A 24,615-nucleotide genomic window follows, 5' to 3' on the forward strand; every position below is an offset into this window, starting at 1 on the left:
GGAAGGGAAGGGAAGGGAAGGGAAGGGAAGGGAAGGGAAGGGAAGGGAAGGAAAGGAAAGGAAAGGGAAAGGAAAGGAAAGGAAAGGAAAGGAAAGGAAAGGAAAGGAAAGGAAAAGGAAAGGAAAGGAAAAGGAAAGGAAAGGAAAGGAAAGGAAAGGAAAGGAAAGGAAAGGAAAGGAAAGAAAGGAAAGGAAAGGAAAGGAAAGGAAAGGAAGGAAAGGAAAGGAAAGGAAAGGAAAGGAAAGGAAAGGAAAGGAAAGGAAAGGAAAGGACACAACTAAACAAACAAACAAAAAAACACCTGCATTTTCTTTCTGCACCTCTTTTTAAAGTGTGGGTGATACTTTGGCTGACTCTTCAGACAATAAACACAAAGCAAAAGGAGGACAGTCGGATTTTATGACTACGGTTTCTGATAAGAGATTTCTGAAATATTAAAGTATGTTTAACCACTACAGATTAATACATCCTTTAAGAATATCATCAATGTTTAACTACCCCTTGTCTGAACCACACACATATGTTCAATTGCAAAAACAAAATGAAACAAAAAACCCACAAAACCTTTTACCAAAAATTAAGCACAAGCCATTCTGTTGAAAATTCATGCTCCTGCTTTGTAATGCAATCTTTGTGAGTCTGGGAGCATACAGCAGACTATGAACTCCACAAAGAGGTGATTGATGATTTTGGACTAATTCTGGAATCTGGTCAATCCATTCTTGAAAAATAGTCCTAGCCACACTGGTGTAATGACTTGCAAGAAATTCCCCAGTAAATCTTACAGGTTGGAAACTGTAGAAATATCACATTTGTCCTTGGTATTGATCATCAAAATGCCAGCCCTCTCTTTTTTTTTTCATCCACACTTAAAATTAATTGATTAAGAAATAAATTATTGCATGGAATTAATTTCTAAGGTGTGTGTGAGGTCTAGAAGACCCTCTGTTTCGGCCTACACTTTCCAAAATATCTACAGACTCATGTTCAACAGTCAGTAAGTTGCTACTGACAAAGCTGTTGTCACATCCAGTTTGCAATCTTTCCAACAAAGAGGGTCTCTCCCCCACACAGGACAGTTGCTCCTTGTTCTGCAAGGTTCTCAAGCCATAGTAACTCCCCGGTGAACATGGGTTGCTCTGAAGATCTGGAGCAACCTCCCAGGAGGCACTGTCTTATATATGTTCCAGCAAACAGCTGAGTGGTGCCACACAGTTCCTGTTCCCAGTCTGTCACATCAGCAGAGACACTGAGGGCACAACAGACACTGTCTGACAGAGACGGAAAGTGCGAAACCACAGAAAAGAGAGTTGGGAGTCAAAAACCAAAGATATGCTAGGGTAGAAGGTTCACAGCAATTTCGTCATGTGCTATAAGGAAATTATCTTGCAAGAACTTTACTCAAAGTAACCCAAACAGATGATAAAAAAATATAAATGCTTCCTTGTATTCATGAAATTATTTTGTCCCAGGGAACGTAGTAGTGTTTTCCATGGTATGAAGGTACTCCAATCAAACTAAAAGAAAAACAGTTCAAGCTCTAAAGAAGAGCAGTGGCAAGCAGGAAGCAAAACTGTCACTGCTGTGAGAGAGAAGTGCTGCTTAAATATGCCACAACACAGCTGCAGGAAAGCAAGTGTTTTCACGCTGTGTTGTTTGGTGCAGAATAGCTCTTAAAGGAAACATAAAACATAGGGCGAATGGTCCCTTTTCTATAGTCACATAGGAAAACTGTTTTATTCGGAAACATGACTGATCATGTTTAAATTCTCTAAATGTTTCTTGTTTAAATATTAGTGAGCTGCTTACCTTGAGAACAAACATGACATAAGGCTCATACAGCAGCTACTTATTTCATTTTACAAAAAATACAGCTTGTTTTGTATTTTTTCTCTTTTGATTCTGCTAGTTATATTGCCCCTATTGATTGTAAATAGTTGTTGGTGATGGGTCTTTTCCAGTCCATATATTTCATCTTACAGATTGGGACAACGAATTGGCCTGTTACAAAGAACTAAGTGAGGATCTAACCTGTACCTGGCTGCCGGCACCCAGTGCTCCATACAGTATTAATTACACCTTATTTTTAAAATGGTAAGTCTAAAAGTCACTTCAGAAAATGAATAGTTATCATTGCTGTCTGGTCATTCCTACCTGCTTAAATTTTTTTCATACGTATTTAATCACATTGTAGGTTGTTACACAATACTGATCAAGCCTTTCAATTTCAATTCTTACTGACTTAATAAGAGCTGCACATTTCAAACTGCAGGGAGAGTGACACTGGCAGCACACATGATACTAAGCAGACACTTCTGTTTGCTTTATAATCAATGCAGAAACAGCTGGAATTTGTGCTTGAACAGATCTACAGAAAAGTTTGAAATAGGTGCATAGAGTCAACAACCATTTGTCTAATCTGAAGAAGAGTGATGTACCATTTTCTAATTTCTTGAGGAGTGCCCAGAAAACTACTCAGGATTGGACTGAGAGGACCTCAGTTGTAGCAACTGTACTTACCCATCTTTTCCACTGATTCATTAAATGCTGAGCAAGCTAAAACCTCCACCTTCCCTCCCAGTTTTAAGGAAAAGATAACAGAACAAACATGTAGGTTAGTAACCATATTTCAGAGATGTGACATTAGCTCTTCCAACCACTAATTGTCTTCACTATCCACTGAGAACATGAAAATGATACCGCAGCTACCTTCCTCCACCCAATAAACAATGTTTTATCCAATAAATAACTTCTTTCTGCAATTTGCTAGTCATTAGTCACCTTTCCATGCACCAAAAATCTCTGTTTGAAACTTTATTTCCAAAGACCATTTAATTAATTACTTTTGCCTAGTGACTTGCAGCAAATATTCAACACTAATGCATTCTAAGTTTCAAAGATTGAGTTTCATTATGCAATATTATTATGTTAAACCAGATAACCAATTAAATGCTGGATATGCTACATTAAAGAAAATAAAATAGATTCTGAAGTATCTTACTGCAGTTGCAAATTAGTGAGTTTAATAGGTGAAATTAAATTGTAGAGGTTAATAACAAAATACGTCTATCCTCAGTTGCTTCATTTTTTTAAGAGAGCTAAAGCAAAGAAATGAGGTAAAATACAGATGTGAAGATTAAATCAACATCTGCCCACTGGACTGTTAATGTTGCTGCCTCCATATCTTCATTACGAAAGAGATTTTCCTCACTTTACCTCTTTGTATTTTGGATTTGCCATGAGATTAAGGGCAAGAGTATTTGTAATGTAGTTGCTCTTTGTATGTCCAGTCAAAATCAGAGTGTATTATTGGTAAATTGCAGAGTTGATGCTATGAACAGAAAAGGCAGTAAAAAGGGAAAGAGATGGTAGGATAGGAGAGATGCAATTATCTCACAGAGATACAAGTTTTCCCAAGCTAGAGTCAGAATTTGAATCTCAGCCTCCTAGGCTTCAGCCTGATAATCCTAAAGAAAAACTTTCTTCTCCCTTTTTATTGTTTTGGAAGGAAAATAATAAGCATTCAAAGGATTTTTTTCCTGCTTGCCTAGAAGATGATATCAGTCCATCTGCAAGCAATGTTAGACTAGCACCGAAATTTTTTCTTTTCTTTGCACTTTACAATTTAATTGTCAGAAAGAAAAGTATTAAAGAATAACACTCCCACAGAGATGTTCAAATCAAGCATTCAAAATCATAGTTTGAAATATTAATGGCTGATTCACAACTAGTCTGAAGCAAAAGACAAGGGAAGCTTCCAGGAGTTTTGTTCTATTATAAAATGTTCTATCATGATCAGCACATTTAATACTTGAAGTATCTAGGTATGTAATTAGTATGCTTATCCACTTCTTTTTAAGAATATTGAATTAGAACAGCTTTAGCCTTGGAAAATATGTTTTATACGCATCAGAGAGCAAATGGCAGAGCAGGATCTGGGGTGATGTCCAAACAGAACAAGAACAGTCTTCAATTTAATGCCTGAAAACTGAGTGTGGGAAAACACAGACACACACAAGTTAAATCTTATTTCCCTAAGACCTGCTTTTCTTTGCACATTCTTTGCATTCACATGTACTCCCAAATCCTACATACTCAGGACCACATTTCTGCAGCAACTGCTTACATGAAGAACACCTTGCAGAACTTAAGCTTTCACTATAGATCAAAGGAAAAGGCTAAAACTTCAGCTGGCTTCCAGAAGGTTGCCTCTTAAAAGGGAATTCTGGGACAGGGTACACTTACTGCCTCCTGCACTTGCTCTTCTTCCTGCTGTTAACTGCTTTGAGCAATGGTATTGGATGAGATGATTTCCATACATCCAGTCCAACCTCAGCTATTTTGAGAGTCAGCGAACTGTGGAATCCTGTCTGCATTAAATGGCTTGAGACGCAGCAAAACAAACTGCCTAAATGGCTCCAAGAACTTCTGGACAGTCAATACACGTTATGGCCACTGAATTTTTTTTAATTTATAATACAAACTTGGCCAGCTGTTGGCCTGATTGAGAATCAAGGTTGTACAACGTATGTTTCCATTATCCAGCCTGAAGCGTATAGCAATTATGAAAATCACTTTTATATAAAAGCTTTACTGTACAGTCGCATAAGTTGAAGGCACATTTTATCTTGCAAATATACTCTTTAGATGGTAGACCTGCCCTATTAACTTACTTTTACCATGACAGCTTCAACTCTCACACATCTAACAGTACCTTCTAAAAGCTGTTTATGTCCCATTTTAATCTTAAAGAAAACTATACAGATCTTTGTCTTTTATCACACTGTGCCTCATAAATGTAAAGAATTTAGCAGTTCTCCAGTACACAACATGTATTTGCAAGGTTAAGCTAGGATTGCTAGGGTACTGGAATTACATTTGCTGTTTCAAGCTGCTCAGTCCTCACTTTCAAGTTTTCAAAATGATGACTTTGTTTATGAGTACCTGGAAAGCTAGGAGTTGTTACAATGATGCTTATGATGAAAAAAAAGTGTATGATAAACCAGCAAAAAGTTTGGCTTTCATTCTTATTCCTCTTCTCTGAAGGGAGAGAATCACAAAGCTTTTTAGAAGAAACACTTCATCACCTTCCATCACAATAGAACGAAAAAATCTCTTCATGAACCGTTCTGCATCTATCTGGATAGCAGTGAACTATGCTCATGCCAGCTGTGTGAAAGGAAAGAACATTTCAGTTACACCAAGAAAAGCAGGTATTGTATCTTCATGGTTTGTATTACTGCAGTGTCCTGCTGAAGCAATGGTATGATTTTCTTCAAAATTATTTTCAAAATGTTAACTCCTGCCATACACTTATCCTTTTCACTGATTCAGAGCACTGCAGTTTGGCCTTCCTTATTGGCTTCTTTATGAAATCTTTATTGAAGTCCATAGCGGAAGTCCATCCATTTTAATGATATCAGGACTTTAAATCTGATTTTTTTTGCTGAACTATAAAATACAAAACCCAAAAAACTATATAGTGACATTTGCATACCATACTTCACCAGCTTCCTCTATTTCTGATGGTTTTTGTAACTTCTTTATCATAGAATCATAGAATTGCTCAGATTGGAAAAGATATTCATCATCAGCAAGTCCAACCGTAACCTAACCATAGTACCCTAACCTTAATAACTCTCCACTACAGTGTGAGGAGTCACATATTCACAAAGAACAGGCTGACACCGTATCATACATTCAAGGAATTTTTTCTACAGACAATTCACATTTTGGGAAAACTTCAAATTTCAGCTATTTTTTAAGGCCAGTTACCTATTACACAGTACTACAAGGCGCATGTGAAAAAAATTAATCCTATGAGCTGTGCACTGCAGATGCCTATTCACAGATTCTCAACTGAGTTAACATCAAGATCTTTTGAAATCCTAAACTTCCCAGAGTAACAATTTTTTTAATTTTAATTAAGTTTCAAAAGTGCTTCTCATTGCTGAAAGGCACAATCAGTAAAACCCAAATTACCACTATGACTCCTTGGGAGATTTTCAGAGGGAAAACTGTCCATTTGGATTAAAAATTATATAGACAAACACAGTTGCTGAAATTGGAAGCTATTAGGAAGTTCTGGAAACTTTTCTACAGTTCGCAATTAGAAGCACTCCTGATGTTTTGATTTTGCCTTTCAGACTCACTGAGCACCTGTTTAAAGAAAGGATTTTACTGATATCAGAAGTAGCGTTCACAAAAGAATTACACACGCAAACCCAAATTTGTTGATACTATAAAGATTTAGTAAATACTTATTTCCAATTTTTCTAAGTCTCATACTGTTTGATGTTCTCAGCCAACTCCTCCATTTTTGGTAAAACACACATAATATCCAAAGCTTTCCTGCTTCCCCTGTACTGATGTCATCTGTTCCCAATTGCAGGGAAGTGTTTGACACCATCTAACATAAAAGCTCATCAGATCACAAAGCAATTGGTCATAAAATGGAACTTACCTACAACTCCTACAGAATACGAGTTGAGATACAGAGAGGCACTGACAAAAGCCACTCAGTGGACAAGGGTACGTATTAACATATAATTAAAGTATATTACCATAAGGGTAAGGGTAAGTACAAGTATTTCCATATGCCTCTTGAGAACATGAGGAGGTTCATTTTCAGCTCGGTAGTACATAGTACATACAGCTACATGGTAGGATATAAACAGGACATTGTTGTAGCACACAAAAATATTGATAGCAAGAGAACACAGCGCATGACTTGCTGGCAAATCTCACAGTATTCTCTTAGTTACCTGCCAATAGATTCTGAACTGTTTGAAAGAGAAAAATTAGTAGTTTTATGCTGAAAAAAAGAAAACCAATATCACTATGTCATATGGTTCATTAACTTGTCAATAAGACATACCAGCCAACGGAGGAAAGCTGAAGATCTAGAAAGGGTATCAGAAATGATAGCCAGATCTGATTACACTTTAATTAAAAGACTATATTACTTTCTTTACTATTATCATTAGAGACCAGGTTGCTGTAATACTGTTCTTCAGAATGCCAGTAAAGATCAAAGTCAAATAAGTGATAATTTGATAATTTGAAAAATTATTCCATGTATGTAACATGGAATCCATTTTTAAGAGGGGGTTAACCTGCACTACTGCTTACATGTCCTGATAGAACATAATTAGTTGAAAAAGGGAGTATCATCTTTCAAGTATTAAATAAAAATTACTAATATATACAGTAATTCTTCATTGATGATGGCAACTGCTACTTTTGGTCAGAACTTTTGTTTTTTGATTGAGAAAAACATTAATATAAGATTGTCTTATTGCAAACATCATTTGCTTTTAGGTGCCCATAGAAACCAATGCTGTTAACATCACTGTTTCAAATGCTGCATCTTCATATATCATTCAGCTCAGATGTATAACCAAGGATGGTCTTCATTGTGTTTGCATTTGGAGTAAAGAGATTTTGGTCCCTCACAGTAAGTTAATTTCCTGGGAACAAGCATAAGTGGAAAAACCCTTTTCCAATTTTATAATGTATGAACATTGCCAAATACTGTTGAAAATATTAAGACCTACCTGATTTCTATGAGTGCGCATCTCTATCTTTTCCCATGTTTACCAGAGCTCATGAACAAGCCAAGAATATCATATAATGCAACTACAGAAATATCATCAGGCAGAAGAAGTGTTCTTCTTAAGTGGGAGGTAATTTTCTCTCATTATGTTAAAACCATACCATTAATTCATTACTTTATAGGGGAAGAATAGACTTTCTCATTGTATGAGGACTATAGTGTACAAGAAAAAGGTATTGAATACTGAACTTGTGCTCTAGGATTCACTGCATTTGTATGGTGGTAAATCAGGTTCCAGAAATTAGCAAGGAAAAGGCACAATAATTTATAAACTACTTACATTTATAGAAACCTCCAGGCTCAAATCACTGACTAGAATAAAGATTCTTTCCAATCAGCAGTAAACACTGGTGAATCTCAGGTTAACTATGAAATTAATTTTCCTTGAAAAAACTTTATAAGCCATACACAAGTGACATATCTTCTGTTAGACATGTTCCTAAGAAGCATTATTATTCTCAAGAGAGATAAAAAGTTTTTAGAAAAGCATCTTTTAAGACTACTGATTTAAATATTCAGAAGTGCAAATACATTATAATGAGAGAAAAGGAGCATACCAAAACAACATCTAGCTGAACATATCCCACAACCATATTTAAAATTCACTCTATAAATCATAGGCTTCCCCTTTTCTGTAACAGGTGTCATTATCAGCTGACTGACTGTGCTCATCAGTCAGTCTTACTAGCTCAAGTTCTCTTGATAGGAAAAGGATAGCTGACAGTCTGGAATTCCCATTTAAAGGGCCCACGGGTCCACAAGCAAGGTCTTACTGTTGTTTTTTAGTTGGAAGCTCACTCTGTCCAGATGCTGAGAGAATGAACATCTACACATTCTCAGAAACTTAACATAGGAAATGTCTGAAGCAGAGTCTGTGTCTGTCTCTGAAGACAGAGGTTGGCAGAGTTTTTAAATATCAAAAAAATATGGGAAGTTTTGTAAAGACTCCTTTCTGTTTCTGGTAAGGGGAAAAAAAGACAGCAGAGAAAATAATTTCCTCCTTTGGTTAGGATGAGATATCCCTTCTTTTTCTTTATCTCCTTAGAAGAAGGAAAAGCTGCAAAGTAAATGATTCACTTTATGATAAAGTAAATTGTACTTGGCAATTCCAATGTTAAGAGAAGACAACGGCCTCTACTGATGAATTTTAATTTAAAAATATCTACATTAAATACAGGATCAAGGCTAGGAGCTTCTTTCAGGATAACTCTTGTACTGAACTAGTATACTAAATAAGGTTCAAGTACACCATCAAAGGATTGAGGGAAGGAGTATACACAGTAATTAACATGTTAAAGTGAAAAGGAAAAAAAGAGGTAGTGGGAGAAGGGAGGCTCACCTGACAAACTTGTTTAAGCCAATCTCAAACAAACATTAAATTTTTTTTTTTTAAATGTCACAGTCTACCTGTAGTTCCTCTGATTTTTTTTATGTTCAATGTGTAAGCTTTACATAAGTTGGATGAAAAGGCACAGAAAAGATGATTTCAGCTTGTTGGACGTTAAGGTCCAACTTGGAAGTGCGTACTATTTTTATAGAAATAATGTGAGATCTCCTGCAGGACTGCACAAGATACACAGTGCTTTTCCTTCTCAGTCTAAGTTCTGTTGGTTTTTGTCATGCGTTGCATATCCAAGGAATAATTTTCCCTGCATACACACATTTTCCATTTTCAAAGTCTGATCACAGAGTCACAGAATCACAGAATGGCCCAGGTTGGAAGGTTCCTCAAGGATCATGAATCTCCAAACCCTCTGCCACGGCAGGGCCTCCAAATTCCCCATTTAATAGTAGGCCAGGCTGCCCAGGGCCCCATCCAATCTGGCCTTGAACACCTCCAGGCATGGGGCATCCACAACGTCTCTGGGCAGCCTGTTCCAGCACCTCACCACTTTCTGTAAAGAATTTCCCCCTGACATCCAACCTAAATCTTCCCTTTCTCAAGTTAAAACCATTTCCCCTTGTCCTGCCATTATCTACCCTTGGAAAGTGTTGACTCCCATTCTGTTTATAGGCTCCCTTAAGTACTGAAAGGCTGCAATGAGGTCACCCCGCAGCCTTCTTTTCTCCAGGCTGAACAAGCCCAGCTCCCTCAGCCTGCCTTTGTAGGGGAGGTGCTCCAGTCCCCTGATCATCTTCATGGCTCTCCTCTGGACCCACTCCAACAACCCTCTGTCTCGCTTATACTGGGGGCTCCAGACCTGAACACAGTGCTGCAGATGGGGCCTCACAAGAGCAGAGTAGAGAGGCACAATTATCTCCCACCTGTCCCTGCTGGCCACCCCTCTTCTGATTGAGCCCAGGATACCATTTGCTTTCTGAGCTGCAAGAGCACACTGCTGGCTCATGCTAAGCTTTTCATCCATCAGGACCCCCAGGTCCTTCTCTGCAGGGCTGAGCAGAGGACCGCTCCTTCCAGTCTGTATAAATGCCTTGGCTTCCTCCAGTCCAAGTGCAAAACCTTGCACTTTGTGGTGTTGAACCTCATCAGGTTCATCCGGGCCACCTTTCAAGTCTGTTGATGTTCCTCTGAATGGCATCCCTTCCTTCTACTGTGTCAACCCCACCACTCAGCTTGGTGTCATCAGCAAACTTGCTGACAGCGCACTCGATTCCTTCATCAATATCACTGATAAAGATGTTAAAGAGCACTGGTCCCAAGACAGACCTCTGGGAACACTGCTTGTTACCAGCCTCCGCCTGGACATAAAACTATTAATCACCACTCTTTGTCTGCAGTCTTCCAACCAATTCCTTATCCATCAAGTGATCCACTCATCAAATCCACATCCCTCCAATTTGGAGATAAGGATGTGATGGGGGACGATGTCAAAGGCTTTGCTCAAGTCCAGTTAAATGATATTGACCACCTTCCCTTTGTCCACCAATGCCTTCACTCCATCATAGAAGCCACCAGATTAGTTAAGCATGACCTTCCCTGGTGAAGCCATGCTGGCTGTCTAGGATCACACTCTCATTCCTCATGTGATCAAGCATGACATGCAGAAGGATCTGTTCCATGATCTTCCCAGGTACACAGGTGAAACTCACCAGCCCGTAGTTCCACAGGTTCTCCTTGCTCCCTTTCTTCTAAATGGGAGTGACATGACCCTTCCTCCAGTCATCCGGGACCTCACCTGACAGCCACGACTTTTCAAATATGATGGAGAGCGGCTCAGCAACAACCTCAGCCAGCTCCTTCAGAACCCTGGGATGCACGCCATCCAGCCCCATAGACTTGTACACATTCAGTCTCATGAGGTTCTGTCCTCACAGTGATGGGGGGAGGGGGGATTTACCGCCCCAGTCCCCACCTAGAGGTTTAGGGATGTAGGGCTCAGGGACATGAGAAATATTAGAATCCTGGCTGCCAGTATAGACTGAGGCAAAGAGCTCATTCAGTACCTCAGCCTTCTCTTCATCTGTTGAAGCCAGTTCTCCTTTTACATTTACCAGAGGAGGTACACTCATTTTGGCTTGTCTCTTCTGGCCAATGTACCTGTAGAATATCTTCCTATTGTTTTTCACGTCCCTTGCCAAGTTCAGTTCTGCCTGTACCTTGGCTTTCCTGACCCCACATCTGCAAGTATGGACGGCATCCCTGTATTCTTCCCAGGTGACACATCCTTGTTTCCAGAGCTTGTACACACCTTTCTTTGTCCTCAGTATGCCCAGCAGGTCCTTGCTGAGCCATGCCCATTTCCTATCTCCTTTGCCTGGTTTCTTATTCAGAGGGATGGAGAGTTCTTGTGCTCTCAGGAAGGTATCCCTGAAGAGTAACCAGCTCTCCTCAACATCTTTGTCTTTAAGGACAGCATCCCAACAATTGGCCAACAATTCTTTCAACAGCTTAAAGTTCACTCTTCCAAAGTTCAGGGTTCTGACCCCACTCTTCACCAGACCCACATTCCTCAAAATCACAAATTCAACCAGGGCATGGTCCCTGCAGCCCAGGCTGCCTCCATTCTTAACACCTTTAATGATCTCCTCCACATTGGTGAGCAATGATTAGAGGATTAGGGGACACTAATCTGATTAGAGGACATTATTCCCCCAGAAGCTTCATCAGAGCTTCAAACAGTGGGATCAATTCTTTCTTCAGTATCTTGAGAAAAACTTCTGTTGTTTCCATTTTAAGAGCTTCTAGCATTAGCAGTATTAATAGTATAGTTTACTGGATGTCATCCTCTCTATGTTATTCTGAAATTATCCAATTATTTCATTAAGAAACTCTCCTAATTTTGTGTTAGCTTTACACTATTAATTCTGCGCCAAGGTGACCAAGAAATAATAACCACCCTTGATATCAAGTGTCGAAGAATCCCCAGACTTTATGTTTTTATTTCTATTTCTAACTAAATTGTAGTAATTTCCATTTTCGTGCACTAATTTTCTCATCTCTCATGAAGATTAACACAATAAAATAATGGCTGAATCACCACTTAAAAATTTCTATCAATGAATATACGTTTCAAAGTTGTAGTATCATTACCAGCATTTATGCTCAAAGAGACCAGACAATTAACAGCCTAGTAGATGAACATTCCCTGAGGCATAAATTGCAATTGAACACCTCTCATTAACTTTCAAGCTTCTAATTATGATGGATATATGTTCCAATGAAGTGTAAAGAACATTGCTGCTTCTTCAGTGCTGCTATTACTAATTGGATACACATTACTAAGATTCCAATTAAGCAAAACCTCTAATTCCTGTGTTTAAATCCTTTCAATTTAAGAATGCTTTTAATATTAAGAAAATGGTCTGCTTCACTGATTCCTGATAGTCTAATTGAAATAGTATGATATTATCCCCAATATTAAAAATGATATTTTGTTTCTATAATTCCACTGCTCTTAATTTTCAACACAGGACATAACAACATTTATAGAATAATAATCTTCTTATTCTTTTAGGTAATGCAAAGTGAGAACGCCATTGGATACTACATTGATGTTGAAAGAATACCCAACAGTTGCTGGGATTCACCAAATCGCATCATTCTAAAGGACAGAAAGGTTCTTCTAAATATCTCTATGGCTTACTATAGGATTCATATTTCTGCCTATAACAAAGCTGGACAATCTCCACAAACCATCTACACCGTCCCAGATTTCTCTGCAACAGGTACTTATCATTTATTGATCTGATTGGTGGAAAAGTTTTATAAGCAATCTCTAGACTAGCTTTTTGGCAGTCTGAAGGGAGCCTACAGAAAAGCTGGGGAGAGACTTTTTATCAGGGCATGTTGCAACAGGATGAGGGGAAATGGCTTTAAACCAGAAGAGAGTAGATTTAGACTAAATATCAGGAAGGAATTCTTTCCTGTGACAGTGCTGAAACACTGGAACAGGTTTCCCAGTGAGGTTGTGAATGCCCCTTCCCTGGAAGCATTCAAGGCCAGGCTGGATAGGGCTTTGAGCAACCTGGTCTAGAGGAAGGTGTCCCTGCCTACAGCAGTGGTTTGGAATTAGGTGATCTTAAAGGTCCCTTCCAACCCAAACCATTCTATGATTCTATGATTCTGATTATTTCTTAAGAAAGGATTTTGCTGGAAATTAACCAACAGACCAAGCAATTAAACATTTCTTGTGCCACTTCTTGTTTTCTCAAGTTAGAGAAATAGCAATATGTTAGATCTATCTAGAAAGGCTTATGATGTGTACTCAAAATTAAGAAGATTCCAGCCTTTTAAACAAAGTTGTCAGAATTATGTGCAAATAAAAGCTTTTGGAGTTAAATAACTGGTAAGACACAGATTTATCCCCGCTGGTACATGAAAGAAAGAATAGGTAGGATGTGTACATCCTATTCCAATGAAGATGTAAGCTTTCTGATATCTGAAACTACAGGATTTTTAATTTTGACTATTATACAATGATCTTATTATAGTATAAGCTAGTTTTATTTATTATAATCTTGAGCTACAGCAACTTAAATACAAGATTCTCACTTTCCTTGGGAATGCCTTTTGTGTGTTTTTTTTTTTAAATCAAGCTATAGCATTCACAAATGTTGCAAGGATCAAACAGCTGCAAACAATTACTTTTCCAGAATTTTCTAACGCGCCTCTCATTCTGTTCTCCTTTGCCTGCAAATTCCTAGTAGTTTATTTTTGCTGCTTGCATTTGATTGCTTTAGCTCTTTTCTAATACAATACGTGATGCTATCTCTCCAAGACATTCTTCATCTAAGAACCACATATTTATTAAATATCAGCCTGTCTTTCATGGCTTTCTCCAGACATCTGTTTTAGATTTGGTTTCACATACAGGCGGGCTCACTATACCTGTGGTGAATTACTGGGAAAATATTACATTAAGTTTGTTCCCAGGACAAATTCCTTCTCAGCATGCACAACTCTTGTGAAAATGTACAGACTTTTTTTTTTTAAATTCTACTCTATTACAATGATTTTCAGAATAAATGAAATACAGAAATTTGTCTGTCATAAGATTCAGTTCTTACCCCGCATGATAGGGTGTTTTTCTTCTATACAAGTTTCAGTTAAGAAGTCTTCTCTAGTTTAATAATCTGTCTCAAAAAACAACAGAATTTTTAAATAATTTTGCATTTTCTGCAAGAATGACACTAAGTTACACAGCTGCAAAATGTAATTAGCCCCTTCTCCTCCACCAGGTAAGAGTGATCACACAGTTGTTCTGCCTATAGCAGTTAATAGCAGTTCACAGGAGATTGTTTAGCAGTGTTAGCCATCCCCTGCCTGAGGCATGGAGCAGCCATTTCCCCTTTAAGAAATTAAAGGTCCTGAACAGCAGTTAACACTGGAGGTCCCAGAGTCTATTGCAGAGTGCTAGTTGCTAAATTTCCTTTAATGACATAAAAGAGTAGGTATTACTGTGTGGTCATCAACATGATAACTACTTAATGAAGAATCTTCAGATGAATCAGAGAAAAAGACAGAAAAACACTGATGGGGAAGGGACAGTCTGCTTTCTTGTTCATTCATATCTAATGGTATATTTGTTTACAGATTTGCCTGGCCAAATTAATGTTAAGCCTCATGGAACTAATGCGGTTGTCACCTGGAATCCAGAATACAGTCCAAAATGTTTTGTGGTTGACTGGGGCACTCGTAAAGAGGATATGCGCATGAAAATAGTAGCTACAGCTGCTGGAAATTTCACATTAGGTAAAAGCAACAGCCACATCTCATGCAGGCACCATTTCACTTACTGGTTATTTTTGGCTGGGGAGGGAAGGATTTTCATACTGTTTTTAAGAGCAAACCAAGGATCCAGCTAAGTGAACCCTATCCAACAATAAGATAACATCTACTTTTAAGAAACACCAAAGCAGGGAAAATAAAGATCCTTCAGCAGGATTCTTCTAGTTACATCTGGGCAAGAAATGTAGCTAAACTGCAGTTGCTGGCAAGATGTCTCTCCTTTCCCAAATTCAGGCAGGCCTATATGCTACTTTTTGGCTAACACAGTGGCATAGGAACAAATAAAAGTATTTCTTGTCCCTAATTTCAAATATAATCTTCTCTGCTGCATACTTTCCCCTGTATTATTTTTTGTCCCCACAGCTGTGCTGTCAAAGCACAAACTCTCAACTCCTGTACCTACAAATCTGGGTATGAAGAGTTGCTGGCGGAGATCAGTTTACAGAACAGTCATCCAAAACCTCTATTGAAATCACATAAGTGACTCTTGCAGACACCATTCTGAACTGTCTTTTATGTATAGTATAGAACACTTAAGCTCAGATTTATGTAAATAGGTGCAGCGTTTTCCTCAGTCCTGCAATATCTGCGCTGTCACATTACATCTACTGTTCTGCATGTTTTTAAATATGCTGGCTGGGGGAAACATTGTTCATTTGAACTAAGATGTGTAAACTTATTTTTGTTCACTGCTTTTTGTACAGCAGTTCAAGCTTCCCAGAGGTGGATTTTGGGAAAACATGGCATCTTTTAAAAACAAACCAGAGCTACATCTTGTTCTACTTTTGAAATAGTTTCTGTAAAGTACTGAAAGTCAGTGAGAAAGGATTCATACCTTTTATACTCACTGTAAAGGACTATATCTTTAAGCTATGCTTTGAGGCACAGGAATTTATACGATCTATGCAAAAAAACTGTGAGGTTGTTTTCCCTCTTCCTCTTCCTCCTCCTTTTCAATGATAACTTTTCAGTAAACACTGAAATACGTTTGTTTGTTTTCCAGATAATATTAATCCATATAAGTTGTACAAAATCATGGTGCATGCATCTGATGTGTGTCAGTGTGAAAGTTTCAGAGGACATGAAAAGACTTTCGGAGTAACCCACTTTTACTCAGTTGAAGGAGGTACTCCTCTTTTTTATATATTTATGTTCCTTATATTTCTTCTCATTTCCTATCTGCAGCAAAAAAAAAAATAATAATAAAAAAATTCCAACATGTTTCTTTTCCAGGTGACTTAACATGCTCGTATAGTTAGCATTGCCTTTGGTTCTAGAAGTTATACACTGGCAAGGAATGACCTGAATGCTTTTCTTTAGTGACAGATCCATTAAAATGTTGTTATTACACATGACACTACAAAAATAACAGAAAGGGGGCACCTGAGTTATTACTCCTTGTAGCTCAAATGTAACTGTAACTGAAGTCAGATTTCCCAATAGAAATTCAATGATGTCTTATATCACAAATTGAAATTAATACAACTCTGACTGCTGAAGTAAAAGTGTTTGTAATGAGTTAATGATAGAGTTAATGATGAGATAATGATAGTGAAGATTACCTTCTTGGGCATTGCTTAATATCTGAGTGCTTTACTGTATGGAATACTGTATGTATTCCTCTTTTGTTTTCCACCCTTTATATTGTACTTATGACAACTAGAATGAAGTAAAGATCTCCCTAGGTAGTAGCTAGGTTTCAGTCATGTCTACAGCATTAATGTTAATGCGGATCTTATTTTCTGAATTTTAAGTTCCTAGGATAGGACCCACTAATATAACAATTCTAAATATCACAAAGCATTCTGCATTTGTGAAGTGGTCTCAAATATCTGCTGAAGACTGTATGGGCTTTCTCCAGGGATACAAAATCAAATACACAGATTCATCAATGAAAAAGTTTCTGGGTAAGTCTCCATTGCTCAGAACGTAGCAGTAGTTCAGTGTTACGACAGAAATTTTTTCATACAGATCCATTAATGTGCATTAATTAAAAGCACACTACTGAATCAGATTTCCCTGGGAACAGAGTGCTTCCAAAGATCAGTTTCTGGTTAGGGTTTTTCTGCTCTTGATGACTTCAAGAAAATTACACATATTCATAGGAACATCTCAGATTAAATATTGATAAGAAAAATTCCCTTAAAACATACAGTTTTAAGACAACAATAGAATTTCCCCATAACACTGAAAGGAAGATATATCTTTTAGTATTTCTGAGGTCTTATGATTTCAATCACAATACTTTTATGCTTCATTGCAATTCAGCTAGGTTGCATTTGAAAATGCAATGAAATGCATTGAGCATTTTTTTTTAAACTCTATTTGCTGTAAATTTTTTCATACTCCTTACCTGTTTTGAAAGACATGGTTATAAATTTCATTTTTTAGAACATTTTCTTTAATTGATAGCCTTATTGATTGCTTAACTACAAAAGATAAGCCTTCTACACATTGAAATAAAGCTCATAGCTATGCAGCTGCAAGCTCAAGCTACTTAAGTTTGGGGGAAAATAACCACTACTTTTATCTCTTTTGTTAAACATACCATAAACAATAATGCATTAATTTTGTACATATTGACTTTTAAATACAATTAAAGACATGTTATGGAAGACAAATAGCACTTATGGCCTGAGAAAGGAAAAAAGCAAGGATTCTATGGGTCTTATTGGTGTATGTCTTCAGAAGACCACAAAAAATAACAGAAGCTTGAAGTTTACAGCCCTGTGCTCCCTGAAGTTAGCTTCCCTGAGTTTGACAGGGAATTCAGGGAGCTCTACTTCACCATGGGTACCTATCAGAGAGTGGAAGAGGAGACACAAGGGAGTCCACAAGGCTGAACTTAATTTTTTTACTCACCCCTAATGATCAGTACAACAGTAACGCTACAACTGATTCCCGTGTTTTCCAGATGGGAATAATAATTTTACTGGAGAATTCTAGGGTACCTGCAGGCTACAGTAACATTTCTAAGATCTCAGATTCTCAATAGCAAACTTGAAAAATAATTTCTGCCAAGTTTAAGGTTTACTGCACTGATTATTCTAACTGGTGGAAAAGTCATCACAGCATCAGAAAAAATGGATTGAAATCAAAATTCTAAAAAGCAGATGAAGTATATTGAATATATTGACATTTTTCTGTACAGAACCCAAAATAATGGTACTGATACTGACTGATATGAATAACTACTCATTATGGCAGTGAGGGTAACGCAAAGGTCTTGTCTTGCAACTACCATTCAGTCATTGCTTAGAGGCAGTTCAGGTGCTTTGCTCTTTCCATGTCCTTATTTCAACTCCAACAACAAGGGGTTTTCATGAAACCATAGTACAGCATGTCAGGTATATATCCTATTAAACACAGCCTACCGTACTTATCACCTAAATATCCTGGTGTGTTAGGATCTCATGCTTTTTTACATCTGAAAGCCAAATGCATGTAAGTATTTTGAAGAATCTTACACCCACCCAAAGAAAATCTGCATAGTGTGGCTTTCGACGTGTGGATCAGGACATAGGAATTTTGCCTTTTTCCTAGTCAGCTACACAGATACAGACTCAAATAATAGAAATCATCTCACTGCCCCATTCTCTAACCACTCTTGTGTTTTCAGCTGCTAGCATCAACTCTTCTACTACAAGTTACCATCTTACTGGACTTAAGGAAAAGACCATCTACCGTGTAGAGATTTCAGGATTCACTAAAGCTGGAGAAGGATCACCGTCTTTTTCACCACAATTCAGTACTCTAAAATATGGTACTGTGGAATCTGCATGCTACTGTGTTGCCCAGCAGCAATCTTGGCTTTATATGCCATTACACAAAGTATTATTCTACACCCTTTCTCTTTTCCCTGCTTTTCAAGGAATAACAAAGTGCTCATGCACAGGATTTATTATTCAGTTCTTGGTTTACTGATAACAAAGGCAAAATTGTTCAGTTGCTACTGATGAACTGTGTATCATGAAACTCTGCCTATATTTCTTTACCTAACATGCAGAGAAGATTTAACTAGGGTACCTCATCTTCATAACATTCTGTGATTTTTTTCATGTTAATTATATTAACTTATCTTTATTTATTGCAAACTCTTATCACAGGTTTCAGTAGTCGGAATAATCTGGCTTTGACTTACGAAGTTCAGTTGTCTTTGTTCTTGGCAAAATCTTGATCACATAAAGCTGGTTTGCAGTTAGATACCTCAGCCAAAACGTTCTTTTTTTGCAAAAAGAAAGTCAGTCTTTCTACTGTGGCTGTTGATCAAATCTTCTATTTTCTGATAACTAGAGTCCTTTTTATCTAATATGTTCTATCATTCACTGGTAAGAATTTGCTCATTTCACAGATGTCTCAACAGGCTAAGGCATTGTATTATATATTATATATATGTATATATATATATTTCAATTATATGTATAATATTTATAATTATATATTGTATTCACATGTGGTTAGTTAGAATATGGACTCTCAAGTCATTTCAACACATTATCAATTGGACAGAACAGAAATCCCAGAATATGAGTTAAGTCTGACTCATGTTTAAAGTATATCAAAGCGTCTCTGTATACTTAATAGCACAAGTCTGAGTCAGTCTTTTTGTTGCTTCCCATCAGAAAAAGGAGAATTTGAAGGTTTAATGACTGGCCTTTGTTTCAGCATGTTTGCTCTGGTTTTTGCACCTATGACATGTATTCTGATGCTTAAGAGGTAAGAAGTGAATACTGACTAATGCTATTAACAATAACTCCCTTTTATTTAACTCTGATTTTCATAGCACTGTGCCTTTTTTTGGTCATCAAAAGCAAATCAATTTAAAAGTACAAGGAAAAAAGCTCACCCCATACATTTACACAGTGAATTTACAAACCAGTAAAAAGCTTATTTAAATACTTTGTCAAAAACCTATAGCATTTTGCTTTTGATAGAGTTAACTAACTGATTACTTCCAGTCTCACATACCCTTGGTAAGAACTAGGATCATTTATCCCAGTAGAAAATGGGCTACAGATAAGAAAACAATGGTGTATTTAATAAGTTTATTCTTTCATTCTCAACTGATGGTCATGTCTTTCCTATGGAAATGCAGGAGGAAATTCCACCAGTACACGTACAAATGCTGCAATCAAAGCATTTTCCTCTAAGCACATTTAGATTAGATTTTACTGTACAAATTACTCACATGTGAAAATAATGAGAAGAAATGGATGAGTAGGAAGAAGAGAGAATAACAAGGGTGCCTGCAAGATATGGATGAGGGAAGTGGTCTTCCCCTCAAATTAATCTGAGGTGCAGTGAGGGCCGTATACTAACACTGAAAGAAAATGGCTTGCAAATTGATTCTGATACTTTTCTCATAAACTTAGTAGCATACAACCATTCTGATCACTATTACGATGACCTAGGATGCCACCTACCCTAATTCTCCCTTTAGAAAGCACCAGCTCCAGATGATGAATATGAAGCCTTTAGAAAGGGACTAACCAGTGACAAAATCTATCTTTACACGGTCAGTGAGGAGATCAGATAAACTACAGCCTTAGGCTTTACCTTAACGAAGTACTTGACATCTAATGAAGTCTAGATTTGACTTTAAGACCAGACAACACTGAAGTCAGTGCTGAGGCAAGGTGATGGCCTAGATAACCTCATGCTGTTTCTCATAAATGTGCTGACATTTTTCATGTAGATATGAGTCACTGCCCAGAGCTCCCACAGTACAGCTCTGACAGCAGCTGCTGGCAGGGAGAAGCTCAGAGGGAAAGTGCTGAGGGATGTTCTACAGTGACCTGGGGTGACAGGAGAGATGGTGTGCCACCATCGTGGCCTGTCCTCTTGGAAAGGAAGAAGGAGGAGAAAGACCCTTACCTCATCCTGATCACTAGTGAGGGAGAAAGTGGGGCCTTGGCCCAGCACTGCCAGAGCTGCTCAATGTCCCTGCTTTCTAGAGATGCTCCTTCACATGCAGCCCTTGCTTTGTGCCATTCACAGGGGATGAAAGGCAGCTTCTTCTCCCCAGAGCTGTCAGAAGTGGTGCAGGGAGCAGGCTCCAAGGCCTGCATGTACCCGTGAAGGTAACAACCAGACTGCTTAGAGACCAGCTGTCAGTTTTGTGGTTTTGAGCCCTAGGAACAAGAAAGGAGCTGGAAAGAAAAGTCTGTGAGAGGGCTGAGGACAAACAGCCACCCGAAACTGATGAGTATGGCATCATTCTGAGCCATGCTCTACTTCCCTCTGGGAGGATCAAGCTTTGAAACAAACAGTGGCTTTTGATTTTGCAGCATTTTAGAGTAAATTATCACTTACACTACAGCTATGGCAGAAACAAACTAGTGATGGTATGTTTGTGTCAGATGAAATGGTGAGATACTATAATTCTTTACAGAAAGGGCTGAACTCATACTGTGAGAAAAGAATAGAACCCACGTTGCTCTCCACATTCCATTGCAGATTGCAGATCCTAGGGAGAGCTTTCTCCAGACCAGATGCGTGATTGTAAAGAAAAATGTAGCTTTCTTTTTTTTTTTTTTTCCTTAAGGAAAACTAAACTATGTAGAAAGGAGACAATACTCTCTAAAACAAAAGTCATCCTACAAGTCCTCAAAGAATATAGAGATTTTTGTGGAAATGATAATGAATTAGGAATATGTGATGATAAAACTACAGGAAGACACAACATTGCCAGCTTGTGTCACAATTAATTTGTCCTTAAACAAAGATACTAACTCACCATCTCAACATAATCTAACAAGTTTGGCCTGGAGTTTTTAATTGCCATCATGCTTAACAGTCACTTAGGGCATCTTGTTTTGATGGTCATGAAAATACCAATAAGATGTAGATACAGCAGTTAATTTAAATGCACAGGAAATGCCATTTATTTAACCTGTCAATAAACTTAAGATATTTGTTTACAGGTTGAAAATATCATGCTGGTCCAGTGTACCAAATCCAAGAAAGAGCAGTGCAATCCAAGATATGGCAAGTACAATTCCAACGGTGTGAAAACAATGTCTAGAAAAGTCTTACCTGCTTATTAATCGCTATCACTAGCTATTACTGTTTTCACACTTCATCCTAACATAAGTCTCATTCCAACAGTTGGGAAGCTAGGGTTGTATCAGAAATACACAAATGGGAAGGTTGTTGTTTAGGCAGAGGCTGTATACATCTTTTGGCTTAATAAAGGTCCTCAGACTCCCTTTGAAAACACTTTCGATCACACTTAAATGAACTGTTGTTAAAAGAACAAGAAAATGTTGAATGGGTGGAGTTGTTGAGAGGGACAAGTTCAGTTATACCTAGTCCCTTTTCAACAACTGGAACAGATTACTAAATACAAGTTATACAAAGTAACACATTGTGGTCCAATTCCACAAAAGTGGAATTCACAAGAGGTAATGTATACAGTGTTTTCTGAAGCCCAGTCTTCACCTCCCCGTCCCTGCATCCTTCTGCAGAAATTCTGGGGCTTTAGCTTGTCAGCTGGTAGCTATCTGAGGAGGCATCTACTAGTCAAGAGGCAACATAGTTCAAGAGCACCTTCAAATCTTCCCTACCCACAGAATTCCTGTATGTTCTGGTAAGGCTATTCGAATTTCAGGACTAACAAAGTGCCTGGAAAATAGCTAGAATATGGGATTCTGCTCCTCTTTTGCTGGTACCTGATAAAGTCCTTCCTCTAGTACAACTCAGTTTACCTCCCAAGTCTCAGACTGCTAACCATTATGTTTTTGGAATAGGAATTTGTGCTGTTTCCTTTTAAAATAATTTTGATTTTCCTGGCAGACCTAAACTTAGTTTGGCACTTGCAGATCTAGTTTCTCAGGCCAACATTATAAGCTATTGCAAAGCAGACTTGTGTCTATTTAGGACAAGGGAATGTTAGCCTAAATAAGCCTAAATCAAGTGAAATACATATTTCTTGATGTATCCTGATGGATAGAGATACAAATATGTCACTTCTTTGTTTCTAAGATTTAAGCTGATGAGAGCATGTCATTGTCAAGCTAAGCTGAAGTCAGAGTTTGGAGAGCTTAAAATGACATATTCACATAGGAAGAGGCAAGTGTACAATTAAAGATCAGAAGAGAAGCTTCAAGATAGTATCTACAGCCCAGCACTGTCAAAATCTAAGACAATAGAGCAAAATAACTAGCAATGACAGTAATGAAGATACTGACAGGCTATTCATAATCAAGAGGTTAGATGAAGATAAGTTTTTTTTTCTTCTTTTGTATAACAAAAAAGCCTGAAATCTGCCCTTTGCTTTTCTTATTTAATAGCAATCAAGACGTTTGCTTTCCCGTAGGAGCTGCAATCTCCCTACACATTAGTCAGACTAGAGATATGATGAGGGCATGGTTCAGTGCTGTGGCTGATGAGGAGTAGATGCTATGGGGCTTCTGTCACAATTTAAGGTTGTGAGCCTACAGCTGGACTAAACAAGATTAATGTCTGTGTGCAAGGGCTGGCACAAGCCATGCTTTGGTGTTGTGACTATTCAGGATACGATAGGTAGGAACAGATCCTTGTCATGCTTTGTCAGATCACGCTGGTCCTGGGAGCTGGAAAGATTACAACCAATGCATACTGTTCATACATTAAAAAAATCAATTCTTGTATATAATTTATTTTAGATTAGTTAGTAAAGAGTTAGGGCTGCTGATCATAATAAATGGAATAATGGAAGTGCATGTCATGGAAGTTACCTCTTAACTTTGTTCTTTTGGCATGTATTTCAATATATTGACAATTTCACTTTGCCAAGGTATTATACCAATGTTACAATTTCTTCTTGTCTTTCCTTGCAGAGTAACTGGAAACCCATTTCAAAATCACTGCTTCAAACCCTGCCAGACAATGATACCACCAGCCTTTATGTCATAGAGCACGAGGAAAAGGCATCTTTGAAGTTAGAGCACTTTACAGATGGCAGAGAAGACAGCAAGCATGACATCAGAGAGTCAGAAGAACCTAGCAATAATATAGGCATAAATATAATACATAAAGAAATCCCTGAAAAAACAGTTACAAATGAAAAAGATGGAATAATTTCCTTTACGGTACCCCTCTTGAGTGACTATACCAGCATGGAGTGCAGCCAGAAAGCTCTGATGAGTCTGACAGTGAAGCTGCCTGCAAGACCTGCTCATCCTCACCTGGAAATGGAACTAAGTAGTAAGCCAACACAAACTGAACATCAAGTTTTGTTTGCTCCCCAGGACTACCTCAAACAAAGCCAGGTAGTATTTTTGCCACCTAGACCAACTTCGGTGGGAAAAACCGATTTGAACTGAGGAATCTTGAAAAATTCAACTTTCAAAACCTCAGGTACATGAATGGAGGGCATTAAGAGCATATAAGACAGTGACTCTGTGATGAGAACTGTGCTCTAGTTCAGTGGGCATCCTTCCTCAGACCCCTTGGTCTGAGGAAAACTATTTCTAGTCGTCTAGTCTAAAAACAACAATTTCTAGTCATCAGAAGAGCTTGCTACTTAGTACTAGCAGTGTAAGATCTGGTTTTCAGATATAACAATAATGTTCTTCAGTAAAAATCCTACAAAAAACACCTACCATGACAAAGCTCTCTAGTTAGTTGAATGAACAAAATAGTGGGACGCCTTGAATTTAGGAATAGAAAATGATGCTTACCCATCTATGGAACTTAGATGAATAATCCTGATGAAGAAAAGATGGTAACAAGTGTTATTATTACCAAAGTTTTACTTGCATTAAGGCTATTTCTTCTTATGTTTATCTACACAGACAGAAATCCATTTATATTCTTGTGTGTGATGAG

General features: G+C 37.9%; 1 protein-coding gene across 1 annotated transcript in view; it reads left to right on the top strand.

The window, feature by feature from the left end:
- The window catches only part of LOC306956953 (interleukin-6 receptor subunit beta-like), a gene marked incomplete at both ends in the record, with an annotated part of 28,064 nt that extends 3,954 nt beyond the window's left edge, over positions 1 to 24,110 (top strand). Inside the window, 13 exons of the mRNA XM_079548284.1 lie at positions 1,984 to 2,095; positions 5,048 to 5,214; positions 6,393 to 6,532; positions 7,322 to 7,457; positions 7,604 to 7,686; positions 12,533 to 12,743; positions 14,611 to 14,769; positions 15,809 to 15,931; positions 16,560 to 16,712; positions 18,425 to 18,568; positions 19,428 to 19,521; positions 21,729 to 21,792; positions 23,625 to 24,110. Coding sequence (XP_079404410.1) covers positions 1,984 to 2,095; positions 5,048 to 5,214; positions 6,393 to 6,532; positions 7,322 to 7,457; positions 7,604 to 7,686; positions 12,533 to 12,743; positions 14,611 to 14,769; positions 15,809 to 15,931; positions 16,560 to 16,712; positions 18,425 to 18,568; positions 19,428 to 19,521; positions 21,729 to 21,792; positions 23,625 to 24,110 — 2,072 coding nt within the window. The remainder of the gene's footprint in view (positions 1 to 1,983; positions 2,096 to 5,047; positions 5,215 to 6,392; positions 6,533 to 7,321; positions 7,458 to 7,603; positions 7,687 to 12,532; positions 12,744 to 14,610; positions 14,770 to 15,808; positions 15,932 to 16,559; positions 16,713 to 18,424; positions 18,569 to 19,427; positions 19,522 to 21,728; positions 21,793 to 23,624) is intronic.
- Between the last annotated feature and the right edge of the window lie 505 nt (positions 24,111 to 24,615).

Source organism: Tetrao urogallus (genome assembly GCF_951394365.1).
Source record: "Tetrao urogallus genome assembly, chromosome: Z".
Taxonomy (NCBI): Eukaryota; Metazoa; Chordata; class Aves; order Galliformes; family Phasianidae; genus Tetrao; species Tetrao urogallus.